At 39.7% G+C, this 20,798-nt stretch overlaps 1 protein-coding gene across 1 annotated transcript; it reads left to right on the forward strand.

Annotated features, from left to right (window-relative positions):
* Positions 1-15,358: 15,358 nt before the first annotated feature.
* LOC148040741 (putative choline kinase 2) lies at positions 15,359-19,827 on the forward strand. The gene is made up of 7 exons (XM_087661372.1): positions 15,359-16,104; positions 17,243-17,364; positions 17,455-17,650; positions 17,741-17,858; positions 18,656-18,706; positions 19,024-19,124; positions 19,366-19,827. Exons 1-7 carry the CDS (start codon positions 15,607-15,609, stop codon positions 19,459-19,461), a joined length of 1,182 nt encoding a protein of 393 aa, XP_087517498.1. The 5' UTR covers positions 15,359-15,606; the 3' UTR covers positions 19,462-19,827.
* Positions 19,828-20,798: the final 971 nt, after the last annotated feature.

Below are 20,798 nucleotides of genomic sequence, written 5' to 3' on the forward strand. Positions count from 1 at the left end.
GGGTATCAATGGTAGCACACGAGCCCTGAACTGGGATAGTCTTTTACAATGTGGCCTTCTCCTTTGCATCAACTGCATAAGGGTTTGTAGTCCATGGACCTTCTAGAGTTTGGACAGTTTGGTGAGATATGTCCCTTTTATCCGCATCTATAACACTCCACTTCTAATCTCTAGCCACCGCCACAGACTGTCGCTCTCTGTGATTCTAAGAGGAAAACCTCGGGCTGAAATTAGGACTGAACTCTCTAGGCTTTGGTCCGATATCCTAAGTAGTCATCTTGGATTCCAACAAGTTGAATCTTGCATCTTCATCTTTCTTCCTTTTTTTATGCATCTCCTTCAAAGAGCAAATATCTTCTGTATGGTTCTTCCTGAAATAGTACAAACAGAAGGATTCGGGAATAGTTGATTTTGGGTATATTCAATGGCTAAATGTTCAGCTTGATGGCACTTTCCACACCATGTATTAGATCACATCACATCCCTTCCACCTCTTGCAGGATTGGATATGTTGGAGATATTCACCTTTAGCCTCTGTAGTTGTTTTGTTATCACATCCATCAGCTCCTTCTTGATGCTTGCGACAGAATTAGACAAATAGTTCTTTAAGTTTTCACCTCCTAGAGTACTTGCAATAGGTTTTTGGGAAGCTTCTGTAATCAGTGCATAGACTAGTTGGGTTTCGGGAAGCTTCCGTAATCAGTGCACAGACTGGTTGCGTTGATCCAAAGGGTCCTTTGTTCTAATTCTGATTCAGAGCTCTTGTTGAGACTACGGGTTATTGGTTCTAGTTGTAGGGTTCCACTATTGTTGTTGAGTTGCCATTGGGAAAACTATTTGAGGCCACTATTATTGTGGCTGAACCACTATTTATGGTATTATTGTCTGCAGCCAATGTGGATTCGGTTCAGTGTACTACAACATTGTTCACGTTTGAGGGTAGGGATAGGGAACAGTCCCTGGGACTGCATTTGGTGGGTATACCATTCCTGGCATGGGAGGATGTAAGACTCCTCTTTTTAAGGTCATTGAGAACATTGCTTCAACTTCATCATATAGTCTTGCACCTTCCACTACAACTTGCAAGTTGACAGGCTTTCTTAGTTCCCAAACTTACGAACTTCTAGTTGTAAGCCTCTAATAAAAACTCCCTATGAAAAATTGGCTCTCTCTCTCTACTCCATCTCTCTCACACATTCTTTCTCTCAATAGTACATTGAAATAATAAAGAATAATCATCCATAATCCCTCTTTTGTCATGGATATCCCTCCCAAGAGGTATGTTTGATATGAAGGGTCACCAAAGCCACTATAATATCCTTTGAAAGCTCACTACTATCACTATCACTTCGGTCTTCATTGAGTCTTTCGTAGCTCCTTCTTTGACTTCTTTGAGCTATTTTGACTTGTATTCATCTCTTTCTAAGATTATAAAACTTCCCCAAGCTACACATTCATCCCATAGAACACTTACAGAGCAAACAAAACATAGAGAAAAGCTCTACAGAAGGTCTACAGTACCATATACAAGGTCATCGGAAAACATTTAGCTCAACTAAAACCATTCAAAACTATTAAGAATCATTCAATAAGCTTCTAAACACTCTTAAACTTCATCAATCATCACTCCATCCTCTCATAGAGATAGGGAAAACAAAACAAAACAAAAGCTCAACAAAACCAATCAGAACCCATCAAGCACTCAACAAAACCTTTTAGCACATCATATCTCCACTAAAAAACATCATGAACTTCTCAAACCTATTTAACCTTATCCAAGACACTCTCAAACACTTATAAATCAATCAATCATCATTCAAATCACACAAAATCACCTAAAAATCCAACAAAAAAAATCCAACAACATAGTCATATCAGCCCTAAACATCAACTCTTTAGTTACTTATGTTGGTAATGGTGAGGAATATCATCTTAGTTATTAAAAATATCATACATGATGAATTTATTGTTGAGATGTTGAGTTCTACATGAGCTAGCATCATCCACTACATGCCTTGGTGGTATATTAGGTGGCAAACATGAGGATACACCAGTAATTCTACAACTGGACTACACCCACGTAGTCCTTCCTTAGTTATGGTATATTTATTATGCTATCTTTTCTTTCCTAGAGGATTCACACTTAGTGACCATGTGTACATATGTTGTGGTATTTTTTTTTTAAAAGTCATGTAGTGTACTTAGTTCTTTTATGTGGAAGAAGAAGAAAGAAAAAGAAGAAGATTTCAGCCCTAGCTCTTTGTGTGTGCTCCATTGCTTTTGTGTACATGTGCTCTTGAGTGCTTCATCTCTCTCCCCTCTTATCTATTTTCATAGTATCAAAGAAACCCTATGCTTGTGCAGAGCTCAATTGAAGGCTAAGGTCAAGACATTATGTTAAATATGCGGATCTAGAGCATGGCAAGAGCTATGGAGGATGGAAGATGAAGACAAGAATCATGTCGACATAGACAAGGAGAGACCAACTGTTACACAAGTGAATTAGGTTCCAAGATGGAAGCTTGGACTCATAAAGACAATCTTGTGTAATGGACTGATAATGACAAAGACACTAAGTGAAAGTACAAAGCATCATAATATTTTATTCATTCCATATGAAAAAGTGAAGTACAATGCTTTATAGTTGTTGGATGGCTACAATTTTCCTCTCTGTGTATATGGGATTCAATCTGCCTGCATATCCTGAGCCCAAAACTGCCTCATACAAAGAGGCTACAATAGGTGTGATTGCAAATATCTCAACACCCCTCCTCAATCACAACCAGAAGGTACAAAGTGTGTAGAAGCTTTAGTGAAAGTAACACTTGCAAAGTGTGGGCACACCATAAGCATGGCAAAACACCAAAGGCTGTCGCAAAAAAGGCTAAGTGTGGGTACCATAAACATGATGGTCATCCAGAGGCCGTAGCAGGGGCCTTATAGAGGCTGTAGTACAAGGCTACATGAGGAGTTTACAAGCTTATGATAAAGACATTTGGGCTAGGAAATATAAGGCTAAAAAAGTCAGTAAAAAATAGGATCAAGGACTGTGAGGCCCTTGCGGTTTTTAGCATTTCTTTTGACATAGATTTTCGATTCATTGCAGTTCTTCTTGTCTAGCTTCTTGTACTTGTACTTTACTTTGTTTGCCACTTCAAAGTCTTCATGATTTTAATGTTTCTTCTTCTTATTCTTTTTCTCTTTGATATTTTGGTCCTCTTGATCTGCTTCTTCATTGTGGCAAAAGGGTATGCACAATAATATGGTCTTGATTATGAGGAGACATTCAACCCCATTGCTAAAATGGCAACCGTGAGAACGATGATTCCATTGGCAGCATCTAGAGGATGGAGTATGTATTAGATGGATGTGAAGAATGCTTTCCTCAATGGTGATTTGTTTGAGAAAGTATACATGGATCAGCCCAAGGGCTATGCACATCCTGATTTTCCTACACGTGTGTAGATTAAAGAAAGCATTGTATGGGTTGAAGCAAGCACCTAGAGCTTGGAATGCTAAGATATATGCATGCTTACAAAAGCTTGGTTTCACTATGGGCAAGGCCTATCATAGCCTATTCACAAAGAATACAAGGGATGTTTATGTGATATTAGTCATCTATGTGAATGACTTGATTATTACAGGTGATGATACCATGGGAATTGGAGAAATCAAGGAAATGTGACATGCTGAATTTCAGGCCAAAGATTTGGGTTAACTGAAGTATTTCCTTGGGATTGAGGTTGTTTCTACATATGGTACTTGGTTGTTGCAAAAGTAATATGCACAAGACATGTTAACCAAGTATGGTATGTTGGATTGCAAGTCTTTGAGCACTCCATTGGAGCAAAATGTTAAGCTACTTGCAGATGCTGGGCATGAGATTGAGAATGTCACTATGTATAGAAAGATGGTGAGTATCCTAATTTACTTTACTATTACTAGACCGGACCTTAGCTATTTAATTGGACTAATTAGCCAATTCATGTAGAAGCCTAGGAAGACTCACTTGGATACAATGAGGAGGATCTTGAGATATGTGAAGGCTACATCAGATTATGGTATATTCTATGATCATGGTAAGCCTTTGGAGCTTACAGGATATATAGATGTTGATTGGGTAGGAAGTGCCTATGATAGGAGATCTACTAGCGGGTATGTATTTTCCCTTGGTAGTAGTATGGTCAATTGGAGCAGTAAGAAACAACCTACATTTGCACTCTCTAGTACTAAGACAAAGTATAGAGGTGCTCCACTTGCTGCATGTGAGGCAGCATGGCTCATGAAGCTTCTTGATGATTTGGGCATGCAGAAAGTTAGGCCTATCACACTCTATTGTGACAACATGAGTAGTGTGCTCCTAGCCAATAATCTTGTCTATCATGCTAGGACTAAGCACATTGAGGTACATTATCACTTTATTAGAGAAAAAGTGATTACAGGTGACATTGATTTGGTCCATGTGAGGACAGAAGACCAAGTTGCAGATATCTTTACCAAGTCATTGGGTAAAGATAAGTTTGTGCATTTCAGAGAGCTACTTGGAGTGAAGTACCACACTTGAGCTTGAGGGGGAGTGTTGAGATTCAAGCTCATGTACCTTTGGTTTGGTTTGATCATCTTAGTTGAATAAGGTTTGGGCCACATTGACTCAACCATGGTTACATCTAGGTCACTTTACTTGTGTATGTTTGGTTGTATGTACACAATTAATGTGTGGAAGATAATGGAAATTGGATAGGGAGCATGGCTATCCCCTTCTTATCTAATCTTTGTCACACACACACACACACTCTCTCTCTCTGTTTTTGTTCCACCACTTGCTTTTCTAGCAATGATATTTGAATAAGGAATCCACTTAAAGATCTACGTACACATGTTGTGTCTCCTTTGAAACTTCAATAGTTGCCAACCACCATATTTTATTCTCCCATCGCATACTAAATGGTCTCAAGCTTATATCCCATTTTTGAATTTGTCAAGCTTCAAAACAACTTCCACAGTTGGAGTTGAGATTAAAAGTAGATTTGGATACACCCATTAATATAATCGTAGCAATCTCAATGTTCTGCATCAAATCCACCACAAAGTAATACCTTCCATGTACCCAAGCTTGTAGAATTGAGCCATGCAACATTATAAGTTAATAAGGTATTCAAAATTTTTTGGAAACTTTTCATGCTTGTGTGAAATATGCATTCTAGCCTTTGATAGTTCAATTTTCCTTTTAAAAAGTATTTGCCCAATAACACAATGGAGACATTCATCACTCATCGCCTTATTGCTCTAAGCTTAAACAAATGAGGTAAGATGGAGGTAAGATGAAAGGCTTTATGTGGCTCCAAGGAAGCACATTGGTTATCATATTGTATATAGGCCCATACCCTTTTGCTCAGTTTGTTGTTGTGCCTTTGATTGGTCTCTTTTGTTACTTGTGAGACCTACAATATGCATGATGGTTATTCCTATGGGATATATCTTAGTCATTTGACACATTGATCCTTTGATAGTTCTCAGTGCCAGTTGCATGTTCACTCACCGCCAATTAGAGCTATTCCCTAGCTATTGTAGTTTGTCTTGTATCACTGATTGCCCCTCTTTGGCATTGATTTCTTACTATTGTACTTCATTTTTAGCATGCTATAATTGCAATTTACTGCACTGTTTATGTGAGCACTCATCTCCATTTGACAGTCTTTTGTCAAAAAAGATGGATCTAGAGCATGGCAACTATGGAGGTTGGAAGATGAAGACTAGATTCATAGTGACATGTACAATGAATAGACCAAATGTTACACAAGTGAATTAGGTTCCAAGATGGAAGCTTAGACTCATAAACACAATCTTGTGTAAGAGACTGACAATGACAATGACACTAACTAAAAGTGCAAAGCATCATGATATTGCATTACTCACTGAAAGTGATAGTCAAGTACAATGCTTTATAGTAGTTAGATAGTAGCATTCTACCTCATTGTGTGCACATGGGATTTAGAACATCTCTTCCTGGAGCATACATCATTTGTCATATCTTTCAACCCCCCCTCAAATGATGAGTTCCTACACTTGCTAGCTTTTTCCCCTGCTACATGATGGCATGGCCAGGGAGACTAGCTCATAGGCAGCCTAGTCAAGTTAAAGCTTGAAACTTTACATCTTTGGCAAGGGTTTTGTTTTACAAAGGAAATCCACTAAGGGAAACAAAATCCACTATGGGAAAACATAAGATCCTCTATGAGAAAGATAATTTCTTCAAAAAAATCTATCAAAGTTGTTGTTAATAGTGGAAGCATCTTCTTCATTCATGAATTGATTTTGTTACCATTTTTCACATGTTGTGCTCTTTTATGGTGGAAACGTTCACTGGTTATGTGGCCAATCTTACCACAATAATGACATGTGACCTGATCCTTGTTGTTGGTGTTGAATCCTCGTCCACATCCTTTTGCTCCATAAGTTTCCTTGGTGTACAAGAGATTGTCATTTGAGATGATTTCATTTGTATCCTTGTTTTTAAGTTACTTTCTCCATCAAGTAGAGAATTCTCAATGTCTTAGGGTAGATACAAGGTTCTCATATGGTTCTTGATTTGCACTTGCTAGTAGCACTGCTATGGCTTCATCATCATCTTGTTCTTCTTTAAAGCTGCAAGTTGAGTTTTTACGCTCTTAAACTTGTTAATGTGCATGGTCATAGAAGAACTATCATTTACATCTAGCTTATAGATGCATAAGCAATTTTACTTTTGAGTTTTTAGCTTGAGTTCAAAAGATCCTGTCAAGCTCATCCCATGCCTTTTTTTCATCTTTGATACTGGAGATATGGTGCAATACATCATCAGATAGTCCCTAGGAAATGATGTCTAAATCCTTGTTGTTTATCTTTTTCCACTCTTTTGTCTTGGGTTAGACTTCTTCAATGAACCCGTCATCTTCATCATCTTGCTTCTTGCCATCTGCATCACTTGCATCATCCTCAAATAGATCCTGGAGGTCTTTCCTCATGAGATGGTACATTATCTTTTCTTTCCAGGCATGAAAGCCTTCACCATTGAATTTGGCTATTTGCTCAAGTTCAAACATTTTAAAGAAGGTCTTACCGCGAGTATACTTGGGCAATGTCTATCCTTTTACAATGAGATTGAGGCTTACAAGGGATGTAATCAATTGGGCATTCCACAATAAAAATATTCATGTTTGTCATTGCAAGAACTAAAGTAAAACCAACAAATGAGTTGTTCTTGAATGTGCTAAGAACACAAGTACCAAAAAGCATTAGGTTAGTATTAAGAGATACTAGCTTAATGTCAAGCATTATGATGCTTGATTTCAAGTGGTCTTCTTGATCTTTAAGTGGACTACTTGAATTTAGGTGGCCTACTCCAAATCTTCTTCTTGAGGTTTAACTTGCTGGGAACTGATTACATTTGAATGATAGGAACTCCAGTTGACTAAGAAGGATGAGAAATTGAAGTGATTTTTGAGCTTGAAGCTCAAGGCTATGGTGGACTAGGGTTCTAGAAATAGGCAACTAGTTTTTCATCAGCTACAACTTGTAGACTCAATCATTTGCAAAAATATTTTATGGGGGAGAATCTTATGAAACAATCTTCAATTTCCCTATGATTGTAGGGAAGATCGTGCCACATATAGGAAGAATTGATGATATGAACAGTGACATGTGCAGACACAATAACGACGATAAATTTCATCAATGTTGGGCTGCAAAGGGACTAGTGTCTCACTATGATGTGCTGGGGAGAAGCACAAGGAATCAAAGGAGAGAACTCTAGAAGAATGCTCAAAGAGATAAGGCTTGTAGAGAGAGATATAAAAGCTCAAAGTGTTGTAGGTCCAGCCTACTGGCTATGGCTGCCAAACAGTGAGTGTTAGATTCAAGTGGGAAAATGAAGTCGTGCATTCAAACTAAGCTGACCTGAGGTTGAGCAAAACTAAGAGGAGTGAGATGAGAGCTGAGCCATGCTCAATTGAGCTCTAATACCAAGTCAGAAAGAAAGATCTACAGCATGACAACTATGGAGGTTGGAAGATGAAGATTAGATTCATAGCGACATGGGCAATGAATAGACCAACTGTTACACAAGTGAATTAAGTTCCAAGATGGAAGCTTGGACTCATAAACACAATCTTATGTAAGAGACTAACAATGACAATGACACTAAGTGAAAGTACAAAGCATCAATCAACAAGGCCTTTACTACACTAGAGTGAAGTGATTTGAGAATCTAACTTGACAAGTAAAGAAGATGATCAACGAATCCTAGGGGAAGATGGGTCTATGTGCAGTTATGATCTGTAGTATGTTAGAGTGCTAAAGGAGCGATCTTCCAAGAAGAACAATAGGAGAGATCACTATTCTTTATCTTGGAACTGTAGAGATAAAGCGGGGGGAAAAACTGAAGTTCGTACAGATATGCTTGAAACCAGAGGATCATAAACATTCATTCGCTATATCATTCGATGTGGCATGAGCACCAAATGATGAAGATGTTATCTTGACTGCAATGTGCGACTCCTAGTCTAGTTATTATACATGATTTAAGTCACTAAGTTCTTACAAAACAGACCATGGTGTACAAAAGTAGGCTTCTTGAAACTTCTCTATGCTCAATCATCTAGTGTCAGTATGCCATTTATGGGAGGTGGTGTTACAATCAAAAAGTTGTTGAAGTGGATTGATGAGAAGGCAGGAAATTGTGAGAGGGAAGATCCAAAAATGCTTCGTATACTATGAGGCTCTCGAGTAGAAGGAAGCCACATCAGGCTAGCACAGTTTAAGAGGGAAGTTATTTCAGCTTAATGGTGCAATTGATGGCAGCATCAAACTCTGAAAAACGGAAGGTGGAAAAAAAAAAGCTTAAAAACTTTATTCAAAAGCTTAAGTTTAATCCTATAAAGCTTCGTTTCTTGTCTATAAAGCCATTCAACTTTATTAAAAGCTTAAAACAAATTGAAAAGCCAAAAGGCCTTCAAAACAAAAAGCTCAAACATGTGTTGTGTGGAAAAACCTATAAAAGGAGGGTGTATGAAGTGCAAAGGGCCCTTGCCCTATCCTGTAATCAATTTTGTTTTTAGAGAGAAGAGAGAGGAGGGTCCCAAACAAGTCTTTGGAGACTAGTTTTTGTTGAGCAACCTTGTGAAAACTTGGAAGTTGGAAGTTGGAAGAGTTGTATCAATCTCGAAGAGGTACAAAGTGTTTGTGTTTTGTTTCAAACTCAAGTTTTTGATTTAGGTATTTGTTGATTGCTCTACTTCGTGTATGATTTTAGGCGTACTTAAGCTATAAGAGGCATATTTGGTTGTTTTTATTTCATGTGTTGGTTGTGTTGTGTATGAGATACAATTAAAATTTCCATTTTGTGTGTTGAACATTGCCAAGGTCAATTCTCTCAATGACACTCCTTAATGTCTCATTATCGGGTTGTGAGTGAGGCTTGTCCTCGATCACCGCTCATTTAACATCTCTTTTTGGGTGCCCCCTGCTAAGGAGTGCAGAAAAAATGGACCTTGATTGGGATTTATGGATTGATATCTTGTTTGAGACAATTTTTCGATGGCCACTTCATTTCTTGAATTTCATGGAAAAAAGGGAGAGGATATTTAGTGATTCCTCAAAAAATTGGAGCTTGGATATATCATCCAGCGAATAAGTGACTCAACCCTAAAACTTCAAATTCTAAAATTTTAGTTGTTAGATGAAGGTCATAATTGGTTTGAAGATTATGAAAAAACCTAGAGAATGAGAAATCCTCCAATTTCTATGGAATATGAAGCAATCAAGCAGGTGTTTCTTGACTGATTTAAGGAAATCGAAACTTCCTGGGACCTTTGGAGAAAAAATCAAATTTGTTAGGAAAAAGAGGACCAGGCTATAGAATTTTTTGCCTTAGAGTACACCAAACTTTGGGATCATTGGAACACATCCCTAGGCCCGAGAAAGAGAGCAGTTGAAATGTTGAAAATAAAACATTTTGTTGAAAATTTGTAGGGAGAGGTGAGAACTAATTTGGAAATTAAGGAGCCAAGTACTTTTGAGGAAGCTATAATGACTGCCATAGAAAAGGAGAGAAATTTTGAGAAAATTAGAAAGAGATAATCATTTAGAACATCCAACAATGAAATGAGAGACCAAATATGGCAAGGGGATGGACAAAATTTTCAAATCCTAATGAGAAAAATGCTCAATTAGCACTGAAGGTTGAGGATCAATTGTTAGGTCAAATGCAAAATATGAGATTAAGAGCTTTGAGAGGAAGATCTTGGGGAAGAGTTTCGTAGTTGGATTTTTGGTGTTTGTCTAGTTTAGGAATTGATTTCTTCATTTTGTTTGTATTTTTGAGTGTGAAAACTTGATAGCCTTGGTCAAGATTGGAGTTTTCTAGACAATGGAGTTTGTAGGTAGTTGCCAAAAAATTTGAAATAGGTATGATTTCTTGCAGAGACTCTTGCACATCACAAGGATTATGGGTTCACAAGCACTTCACATTGCACTGGTCATATACACTGCACTTGGGGGTCATCTCCTAATCTTATCAATTACCTCTATGTGATGGGTTGGGTTGATGCACGGTTTGCACCATTGTTGAGCACTACATAGCATGAGGCCCGCTATAGCTTTATGCAATAAATCTTAGTTGCATGCGCACTTAAGAGAGCACTTTCAATGAGCACGCACTATTTCTTGCACACATGAGAGTTGGGATATTCATCACTAAGTTAGGAACCTCTAGTTGAGTGGGAGAGGTGGTTGGGTGAGTTTGAGGGTCATGATGAATGCCGCCAGTTGTGAGACGGGTTGTTTTCTTGGTCAATATCTTAAGGACCATTATTTTCTTTAGTGACTATGAGATTTTGGGAGGGTGGAGCAGAGTACAATGCTTTCTTTCCTAAGTGAGAAGAGGTGAGATAAATGATTTATTTTAATCAAGGAATTGTGTTTGCATTTTGCATGATGAATGGGCACATGTAGATAGGCTAGGCACTCTATTTTCCAGTGCATCCATTTTTTTAGTGTGGAGCATTGCTTGTTTGATTGCATAACATGAATTCGAAGTTGCATTTTTTTCTCAAATCATGAATGATTGAGTAGGGTGTATATTTTTGAAGCATATTTCTACTAGGTCACATTTCATGAATCAAAAATAGGAAGTGATGATAGTGTAAGGGTAGCCGAAATCTCAAAACTAGAGGAATCATCCAAGAAGTAGAAAGAGAAAGAGAGTATTGTGGAGATCTAGCTATATTAGCAATTTGCTTAGGAAAACAATTTGCAAAGATTTAGGATTGTGATCACATTGTAGCAAAAATTGATGGTTTACCCACCATGTTTTTGGATAAGTAGTCCTTAAGAGAATACTTGAAATTATGGAAATGCGAATAAAGTCTTGTTAGTGGTGGAGCAGTGTCTATTGGACATTCTATTAGAGCTACATGCTATATGAATTCTCTTCTATTAACACTTATAGAGGATACTATTCGGATATCATAAGAACTACATTGAATGCATCAAAGTAGATTATAAATCCACTTAGAAATTGGAGAGTGTTGGTATTCAAGGGACCACATATAATGCTATCATGAAATATGATGATGATATTTGCAAGGGCTTGTATGGAAACATTGTGCTTTGTGGAGGGTCAATGATATTTCTTGGAATTGCTAATTGTATGAGTAAGGAGGTGACTGCAGCTTTCATCAAAGGAGGAAGCTTGGAAATCAATTCCCTGATCATAGAAATTCAAAAGGATGCAGTTGAGATTGATATAAAAACACTTGGTTATGGAGTTGATTCTCACAAAAGTCTAAAAATGTAGAAAATGCAGGAAGCATGGCCTTGAAGAAAAGGACTATGCATGCTGCTCTTTAGCTTCCAAGCTTGTTGGCTCTCTAATCATACCACATTTCAAGTCAATGGATTAAGTGGAAACGCTAGCTGGGAGACATGAAGAGCTCATATCGGAATCAACAAGGCCTTTACTATGCTAGAGTGAAGCATTTCGAGAATCTAACTTGACAAGTAAACAAGCAATGCTCCACAAGTAAAGCATTTCATGCAGAAGGAGGCTTCTTCAAACTTCTCTATGCTCAATCATCTAGTGTCGGTATGCCGTTTATGGGAGGTGGTATCACAATCAAAAAGCTATTGAAGTGGATTGATGAGAGGGCAAGAAATTGTGATAGGGAAGATCTGAAAATGCTCCATATAGGGTAAAGGGGCCAATATATTGTCATCTACCAATCTTCCATTTTTTTTTTCTCAAGTGAGTTGTATAAATGTTTTTTAATAATCAAACTATTTATATTATATAGAACTCAAAGAAAAAATGTTGGGATATTTTGATATTTTTATCTAGTAGCCTTAATTACAAACGAAAGGTTCATAAAAGAGGGGTAGTGAGGGGCCAATAGAGTGACACTCAAGGATGCATTGCTTTAGGGTTTTACAAAATCTAAAATATAAAAATTGTACATGGCTCAAATTTTTAACTTAACTTAAGCTCATCTGTAATTTAAAAAATTTCATATTATATTGTTAAGTGACAAAAAAAGCCACATCTTTCTTATAAAATTGTCACTCAATTGGGGTGGGGTGTGTTTTCCTTTTGGAGGGCGCTACTTTATTGGCCCCTTTACCCTACTATGAGGCTCTCGAGTAGAAGGAAGCCACATTAGGCCAGCACAGTTTAAGAGAAGGAAGTTATTTCGTGTAAATGGTGCAAGTGATGGTGGCATTAAACTCTAAAAATTTGAAGGAAGTGGAAAAACCAAAGGAAAAGCTAAAAAGCTTTCTTCAAAAGTTTAAGTCTAATCCTATAAAGCTTTGTTTCTTGACTAGAAACCCATTCGGCTTTATTAAAAGCTTGAAACAAATTGAAAAGCCTTAAAAAAAAAAGCTCAAATATGCATTGTGTGGAAAAACCTATAAAAAGAGGAAGTGTGAAGTGTAAAGGGCCCTTGCCCCACCCTTCATAATCAATTTTGTTTTGAGAGAGAAGAGGGAGGAGGGTCTCGAGGTGGAGACTAGTTTGTGTTGAGAAACCTTGTGGAAACTTGGATGTTGGAAGCCGGAAGAGTTTTATCAATCTCAGAGAGGTACTTAATGTTTGTGTTTTGTTTCAGACTCAAGTTTTTGATTTAGGTGTTTGTCGATTGCTCTATTTTGTGTATGATTTTAGGCATACTTGAGCTATAAGAGGCATTATATTTGGTTGTTTTTATTTCATGTGTTGGTTGTGTTGTGTATGAGATACAATTAAAATTTTTGTTTTGTGTATTGAACATTGGCGAGGTCAATTCTCTCACCGGCACTCCTTAATGTCTCGTTATTGGGTTGTGAGTGAGGCTTATCCTCGATCACTGCTCGTTTAACAACACTACCCTTAGATTGCTGAAGACAACAATCCAATAAGCGGGGGTAAGTGTAAGGGCTTTATAGCTATACCATGGCATTGCTACTAGAAACACCTATATAGGGAGTAGTAGTGACTCCGAGCCCTGCTTGGTTTCCACTCTACGTGTGATTCCCTATACCTAGTGGTGAACTCTCATATGTGCAGTGTCATGAGGGTGTAGTCCTTTGATGTGCCTATGTTGTACTGCCTCTTTCATTGAATAATATAAGAGTATACATTGCTCTCACATATTGTGTTACCTTTCTATGCCATGTTGAGTGAGTGAACGAGTGCAAGTGCATCACACCCCCCTCCCCTTTGCACACACCACAGTACTTGAGATGACATACTTGATGTACACTCTTTGTATCAAATGAGGTCCAATATAGGGAAGATCTTTGGTCCTTTATGTTATGGAGTATGTAAGAAAATAAAGATAGCAAACAATAGTAGCGAACACAAGTACTAGGGAGAATGGGTGATAATGAATATTTTCTCTTAGGTAAAACTCATATAATTGATGGTGGTTGAGGGCTCTATCTACTTGTTTGCCCTTATGAACTTCAATGGTGAATGCAAAAGGCATGACTACTAATAGTTATGCCTACAAGGGCAGCATTTCCTATTTCTATTGGAAGTCAACTAGTCATAGACACATATGGGTTGTTTGCCTTGAATTACGGCCCGTGTAATCCAATTGACACACCGGCCACAATCCACATATGGTAGTCTAAAAAATATTCCCTATATCTAGTTGGGTTGGGTGCTTCGACCCTTGGACCCTCCACCAAGGGGCCTAGCATCACTAGCTTGATTAAACTTTTCCCACTAGACCCAATTGTTGAGATGTCAAGCTCAACAAGAGTTGACACCTGGGTACCTAGATGGCCATTTCCATATTCATATGACAAGCATGGTTGCTACTTGCATCAGTGTATGCTTCGAGTGATGCTTTACACTTACACATGAGTTGGTCCACCTACTCGAGTTATGTGATATCTATCTAGTCATCTTTCTAGTTAGTGTGTTTGCAATGTGGACCACGTGTATATTATGTATATTGTACTCACAAAGCTACAACCAATCACTATGAAGGAGATTGTAAATGATGTGATGCGATCAAAACGATCATCGGATGAGTAGCCTCGTCCTTATATGAAGAAACCATGATCTGTGCTTAAACAATTAGAACAAAGAAACCATTGCCTGTGTTGAAATGACTAAATGAAATACATGCATATTATTTTCACAGAGCGAAGGGGAAAAATAATTGAAGTGAAACGTACTTGGAGGTCATGAGTGATCTTGCAAGGTCGTGGGAAAATCGAATATGACACTTGACTCATAAACTTGCACACTTTATGTTGAAGGTGACGTGCTTGACTCACAAACCTGTAGCCAATCAATAACGAAGGAGATTGCAAATGGTGTGATGTGATCAAAACAATCATCGGATGAGGAGGGTTTTAGGTCTACCAAAGTGAATTGAGGAATTTGCATAAGGCAATGGGAGGCCAATTGGCGAGGAAGGGTTGGCTCTCATTCGATGCCGGCCCACATGTAGCAAAGCTCTCCTTGTTGTGCAGTTCCCATGAGGTTACAATACCCTTATTGTCAGAGTGAATTTGGACATGTGATGGCACCGGCCTGCATGGCCATCTTCATAGGCGGAGTGGCATGGCCAGCATCGTGTGACCAGGCTCCCTGAGCTGCCTGCCAGCTGGAAGACAGAGACGCACGAGTCACCACTGTGGTCAAAAAGCCTCGTAAGGTAATTTAGACCGAGTCGCTGAAGTCTGAACGTCATCATTAAAAGCAATATCAACGGCGATGGGTCCCACAACAGGCCCGTCCCCGCGCGAGCAAACCGGACACGTGGACCAATGGGAAGAGAGCGACGGAAGCAGAAAAGCGCGTGGCCTCTCTATAAATAATTACCCAGCACTCAGAAATTTATCTCTGTTCCCGTCGGCCGAATTGCCGTCCGTCGCTTGTCGTGACAAAGCTCCGTCCTGCATTTCCGTCGCATTCTTTCTTGATTTGCGTTCCGTTGCTCACTGCACACACATACACATACGTACATATATATATACACATACATCGAGAGAGAGAGAGAGAGAGAGAGAGAGAGAGAGAGAGAGAGAGTACAAATATCTTCTATAGCACTGTCAGACAAGGGATCGCATATCCTAGCTATGGCTTCGCCTGCTGTGGACTCCTGCTGCAGCCCCCCCGTCCCTGCCCCTGCCTCCAGCCCCGCCCCCGCCCCCGCCTTCAGCCACACCAGCCTGCCCCTCGACGCCCTCCGCCTTCTCCAATCGCTTGCCCTCAAGCTATGGCAGGACCTCCACCTCCAGCCCACGGACCTCGTCGTCCGCCCCCTCAAAGGTGCCATGACCAACGAGGTCTACGAGTGCTGCTGGAATCCCATCCCCGCCGCCACCAAAGAAGATCGAGAGCTAGGAGAAGGGAACGGCGGAGGAGGGCAACCGCCACACAGAAACGGCAGTGCATGGCCCTCTGCCCGCGGCATGCGCCGCGTCCTCGTCCGCATCTACGGCGAGGGCGTCGACCTCTTCTTTGACCGTGAAGATGAGATCCGCACCTTCGAGGCTATGTCCAAAGCTGGCCAAGGACCTCGCCTTCTTGGGCGTTTCCCCAATGGCCGCGTTGAAGAGTTCCTGCATGCCAGAGTAAGTCACTTTCCTCATCTATTCTTATGCGAGTTTTTCATCCACGTCTCTCAATCACAAGTCTCCCAGGAGGGCAGACTGCACTGCCAACATTGGATGATCAGACACTCAATATACAAGGGATGCTGAACGGAGACGGCATATTAAATGCTATGTCAAGTTGACTAACAATTCTTGCCATCTATTGTGCAAATGGAACATGGCAAACATCACTACCAATCCCATAGTGGGGCTTGTTGCCTCAAATTAAATGATCAGATAATTGCTATGTAGTCATGTGGAAGAGGCATGGCGTTTGGATGGAGACATTCATTTGGGAATTGCGCGTACCAGTCCTTGTCATCTGCTGAGCGGATGAGAGGTACGTGCCACCTAAATTGAATGATAACACAACTACTATTTGGGATTTTTTACACAGAGATGGTTTCTCCATGCCAATACCTATTCAAGATTGGGCCGTACCAGCCCTCTAAGAAAATGAGAAGCATCCAATTGATTATTTGGGCATACTCACGCTTCAATCTTATCTGGGACTAGTACACGTGAGCCGCTTCCATATTAAAGAAATCCCTTACCAGAGTGGTGTGATCTTTTTCAGATCTTTTAAAACACTCTACACTTCTCTAGCTTTTGAAGAATTGCTTGTGCACAGATATGTGACTCGGAAGCAGAGACTTCCGAATCACGTATATCAGGCTACTATGTGAGGTCTCCTGCTTATTTTACTGAATCATTTGATTTGCTGACACCAACAATAGGAGCCCCATCTATGTCATACGCCGGTCCGAAGAAAGTCACCTATATCACTATTTTTGAGATCAGTGTACCAAGGGGCACATGGACATGTATGGCTACTTGGGGCCTGGGCAAGGGCTTTTGCAGTGTGAGAGCAAAAGATCTTGAACATCTTTCATTTTCTTATTGTAGATGATCAAATAATTGATCCACTTTCACATATGCGCACATTCATACTTGCCCATAAGCATCAGCCAAGCCTATGCGTTTAACAGAGGGTTAGGTTTTGCATCCATACTGTGGTATCTTGTTAGTTATGTGAGATGGTTTCTATGCCTGTTCAATACTTCCTCTATTGGTTCTACTAACATGTTCCATCTTGCCATCTGCTTAATTTGGATAGACTCTGTCGGCAGGAGACCTGCGTGACCCCGATATTCAAACAAGCATTGCGGTGAAGCTGAGGGAATTTCATGGATTATCCATGCCAGGAACTCGAGAACCTCGCTTGTGGCAACGCCTGGGGTATACTCTACGCGTCATAATGTTGTTCTTTAAATCAGATTCGTAGTTGATTCAAGCAGCTTATTCTTGGTGCATGTGCATTTGTTTCAGAGATTGGCTGCAGAAAGCGATCACTCTGTGCACCCCGGAGCATGTGGATGAATTTGGGTTGCAACAATTGGGGCACGAGATTGATGAGCTGAGGAGGATTATATCAAGGCCTGAGAGTGAAGTTGGCTTTTGTCATAATGATCTGCAATATGGCAATCTAATGATGGATGAAGTTGATAACTCCCTCACGATCATAGTGGGTTTTGTTGATTTTTGTCTCTTTCTGTGCATGATGCTTACACTCCAGTTACAATCCTGTAGCTTATGATCCTTTTGTCGTACATAGGATTATGAATATTCCAGCTACAATCCTGTAGCTTATGATCTAGCCAACTTCTTTTGTGAAATGGCTGCTGATTATCACACAGATACTCCACATTTGCTGGACTACTCAAAATATCCAGGTTAGCTCTGTTCTCTGTAGTAGTGCTCATTCTCTTTTTTTTTTTTTTTTTTTTTTTTGTTGTTGTTGTTGTTGTTGTAGAGGATGCTGACAGTATAGAATAATCAGACGCACAAGAGGCCGACTGGCCAGCATACAAAAGCTATATTCATACCTAACACCCCACCCCACCCCCCGTCCCCATCAATGAGGTGGTCCGACAATCAGCACCTAGTTGCTGGTTGTGGTTTTGAACAACCAGAGGTATTATGGGCCACCTGTGCGACGATTTTAAAATTACCCATCGATAAGGTGGTGCGATAATTTTAAAATGATTCCATCAATGGTTGTGGTTATTAACCATTAGAGGATTCTACAACATTTGTGTGGATGATTCTACAATACCTCTGGTAATGATGCAGGTCCAGGTTCCCTTTTTGGGTGACTCTGATGACTGTAGCATGCAACTTAAGCAATTATATAGCTGGCTCAATTGGTAATAGTGGACCTTCATTTTCTTTAGGTTGAGGTATTGGGTTCAAGCCTCGTCTGACTGTTGGGCTCCTGCTGATTTGGCAATATGACAACATAAATGCTTTTAGTATTGGCGTGCTGTTGACTAGGAGCAACTACAAAGATACAATGAAATTTGGCAGAGGTTTAGGCATTTCTGTTTATGAATATAAACCTGATTGGGCAGCAAAAACACCTGTATTTTGATTTTCTGCATGTACATACCTGTTTGAGTGCGAATACATGCATGTATGGCTACTTCCAGGTCAGTCAATTACTTGGTTTATGATGTGTGATTTGTGACAGGTTTTGAAGAAAGGTGCAAGTTCATTGCAGTCTATCTTGGTTCTTCTTCTGGTAAGTTTATTTGACACATATAAGAAGCTAGTGTTAGTTTATAGGCCTGTAATCTTCAATCAACTGCTGTTTTAATTATCTTGCTCTTGACTCTGTTGCTGTGACAACTTGCCGTTGACTTTGATATGTAAGTCATTTTGAGAAGTTACAAACCAGCAGAGTCATTTTGAGAAGTTACAAACCAGCAGAGTTAGGGGTGCAACAACTGGAAATTTGTTCTTAGGATGAATGCAACGATCTTCTTGTGATCAATTGGGTCTCATGTATTATACACATGCTCTGTTCAATAAACATGTTGTGATGTGTTGCTCAATCAGGCAAGGTGGTAAGCCAGTTGGACATAAAGAAGCTTGCAAGTGAAACTGATGAATATGCATTAGCAAGTCACATACACTGGGGCCTTTGGGGTATTATCTCGGTGAGTAAGCTTTTGACGTGAAATCAAGTGTTGTTTTTGAGCTTCATTTGTAAGCTAGTATAATTTGAAGCCTTAAATCTGATCAAGATGAGGTAGGGGCATACCCCAGGTGGTTGAAGCTCATGTTTATGAGCATGGATGTGAGTCGGATTCCATACTCCAACAATGGACTGACCTCATTGAAAAATACGCTCCCATTATAATAAAATATCTGATCTAAGATGTTCTGATGTTATTACAGGCATATGTCAATGACATAGATTTTGATTACTTGGAGTATGCAAGGCAGAGATTTCATCAGTACCGCATATCCAAGCCAAGATTGCTGGCATCATAGTGAAGGAAAGCTCCTAATGGAGTGCAAAGATTGCACTAGGCAGGGCCAGTCATGCATCCAGTTTGGAGAAGGGAGGGTGGAAGGTTTACAGAAGCCTGGAGAAGAGGATTAACATGGTGCTAATCTTTTCAAGGCTGCCTTTATGGTTTGTGCACAGAAGTGCCTGGGAAAAGTACTGCAGAGGAGACAATGAAGGTCCCATTTGTTTGGGATGGATGGAGATCAACTTTGTCATTGTAATCATATAATAAGTATATAAGATAAGAAAGAGCCATTGCATGGCAGCTTTCAAACAGTTGAGTATGGTTGTAGTATACTTCAGGGACAGTATTTCCTTGTATATATTGTTGTTTGCCATTCAGTATACTACCCTCCACAGATCTTCACAGTTCTCCTCTTATGTGATGAATGTATGTGTCAGGGAGGGAGGGAGGGAGATTTGTTACACCATCTTATAGATTGCCAGAATAATTTGCTGCATCGATCTCTTCTTTGTTGTAGTCAGTCTTTTCTGGATCATGATGTGCCCCATCAGCATTCGCAACAACTAGTGGCTTACTGTTGAAATGCTGTTCTGTTTAACCTATGCAATGATTCATTTAATGTGAAAGACTAGTTTCTTGGTATAGAAGGCAGGCAGAAATTGCAGCATTCACTGTCACTTTATGTTACACGATGGGCAATTCAACCAGGTGTTGCACTTCCAAACTTGGCACTGCCATGGACTGCTTGACTAAGCACATGGCTGCAATGCATAACGTTTGTATTTTCAATGCAAGATTGCTGGCTTGACAAGTGGATCTATTCATTGCCACTGTCTATCAATATTTCTATGCTCATGTGCAGCAGAAACATGTAAGGATTCCCATTGTGTATTTGTAACAAATCCTTCCAGGGTGATTGGCTTGTTTTTGGATGCATCTAGGGCATGCTTGGTTTTCTTGGGATTCTCTCAGGCAGCTGCAGCTTGCCAACCTATGTTTTGGTTTGGTTTGAGATAAAGTAGCATATGCTTGGATTTCTACAACAGAAGCTGATATTATTGAAAGGGAGGTTGAAGCAGAGTCTTGTCTCATCTTTTGCAGGATAGCATTCTAGGTATGAACTGTAATGAAGGGGAAAATTAGACAATTATTTACAAAAAATAATTGATTAATGCCTTCTATACTAGCCTAGGTACACAAAGATCTAAGAGACCATTTGATTCATTTAGCATAATACAATTGAGTCTTTCCATCTTCTTCAAGCTTTCTCTCTCGGCGTCCATGGCTTCTACTTTCTGTCTCTTCTTTCTCCTCTCTGTAGATCCTATCTTCTCTCTTCCTTCTCTCTCTACA

This window comes from Lygodium microphyllum, chromosome 2 (assembly GCF_053477565.2).
Source record: "Lygodium microphyllum isolate KBCC chromosome 2, Lygodium_microphyllum_v1.1.10, whole genome shotgun sequence".
NCBI lineage: Eukaryota > Viridiplantae > Streptophyta > Polypodiopsida > Schizaeales > Lygodiaceae > Lygodium > Lygodium microphyllum.

Coding starts and splice junctions, on each gene's coding strand:
- LOC148040741 (XM_087661372.1), top strand. CDS start 15,607: ATGGCTTCGCCTGCTGTGGACTCCTGCTGCAGCCCCCCCGTCCCTGCC. Junction 16,105..17,242: donor AAGAGTTCCTGCATGCCAGA/GTAAGTCACTTT, acceptor TAATTTGGATAG/ACTCTGTCGGCAGGAGACCT. Junction 17,651..17,740: donor ATAACTCCCTCACGATCATA/GTGGGTTTTGTT, acceptor TGTCGTACATAG/GATTATGAATATTCCAGCTA.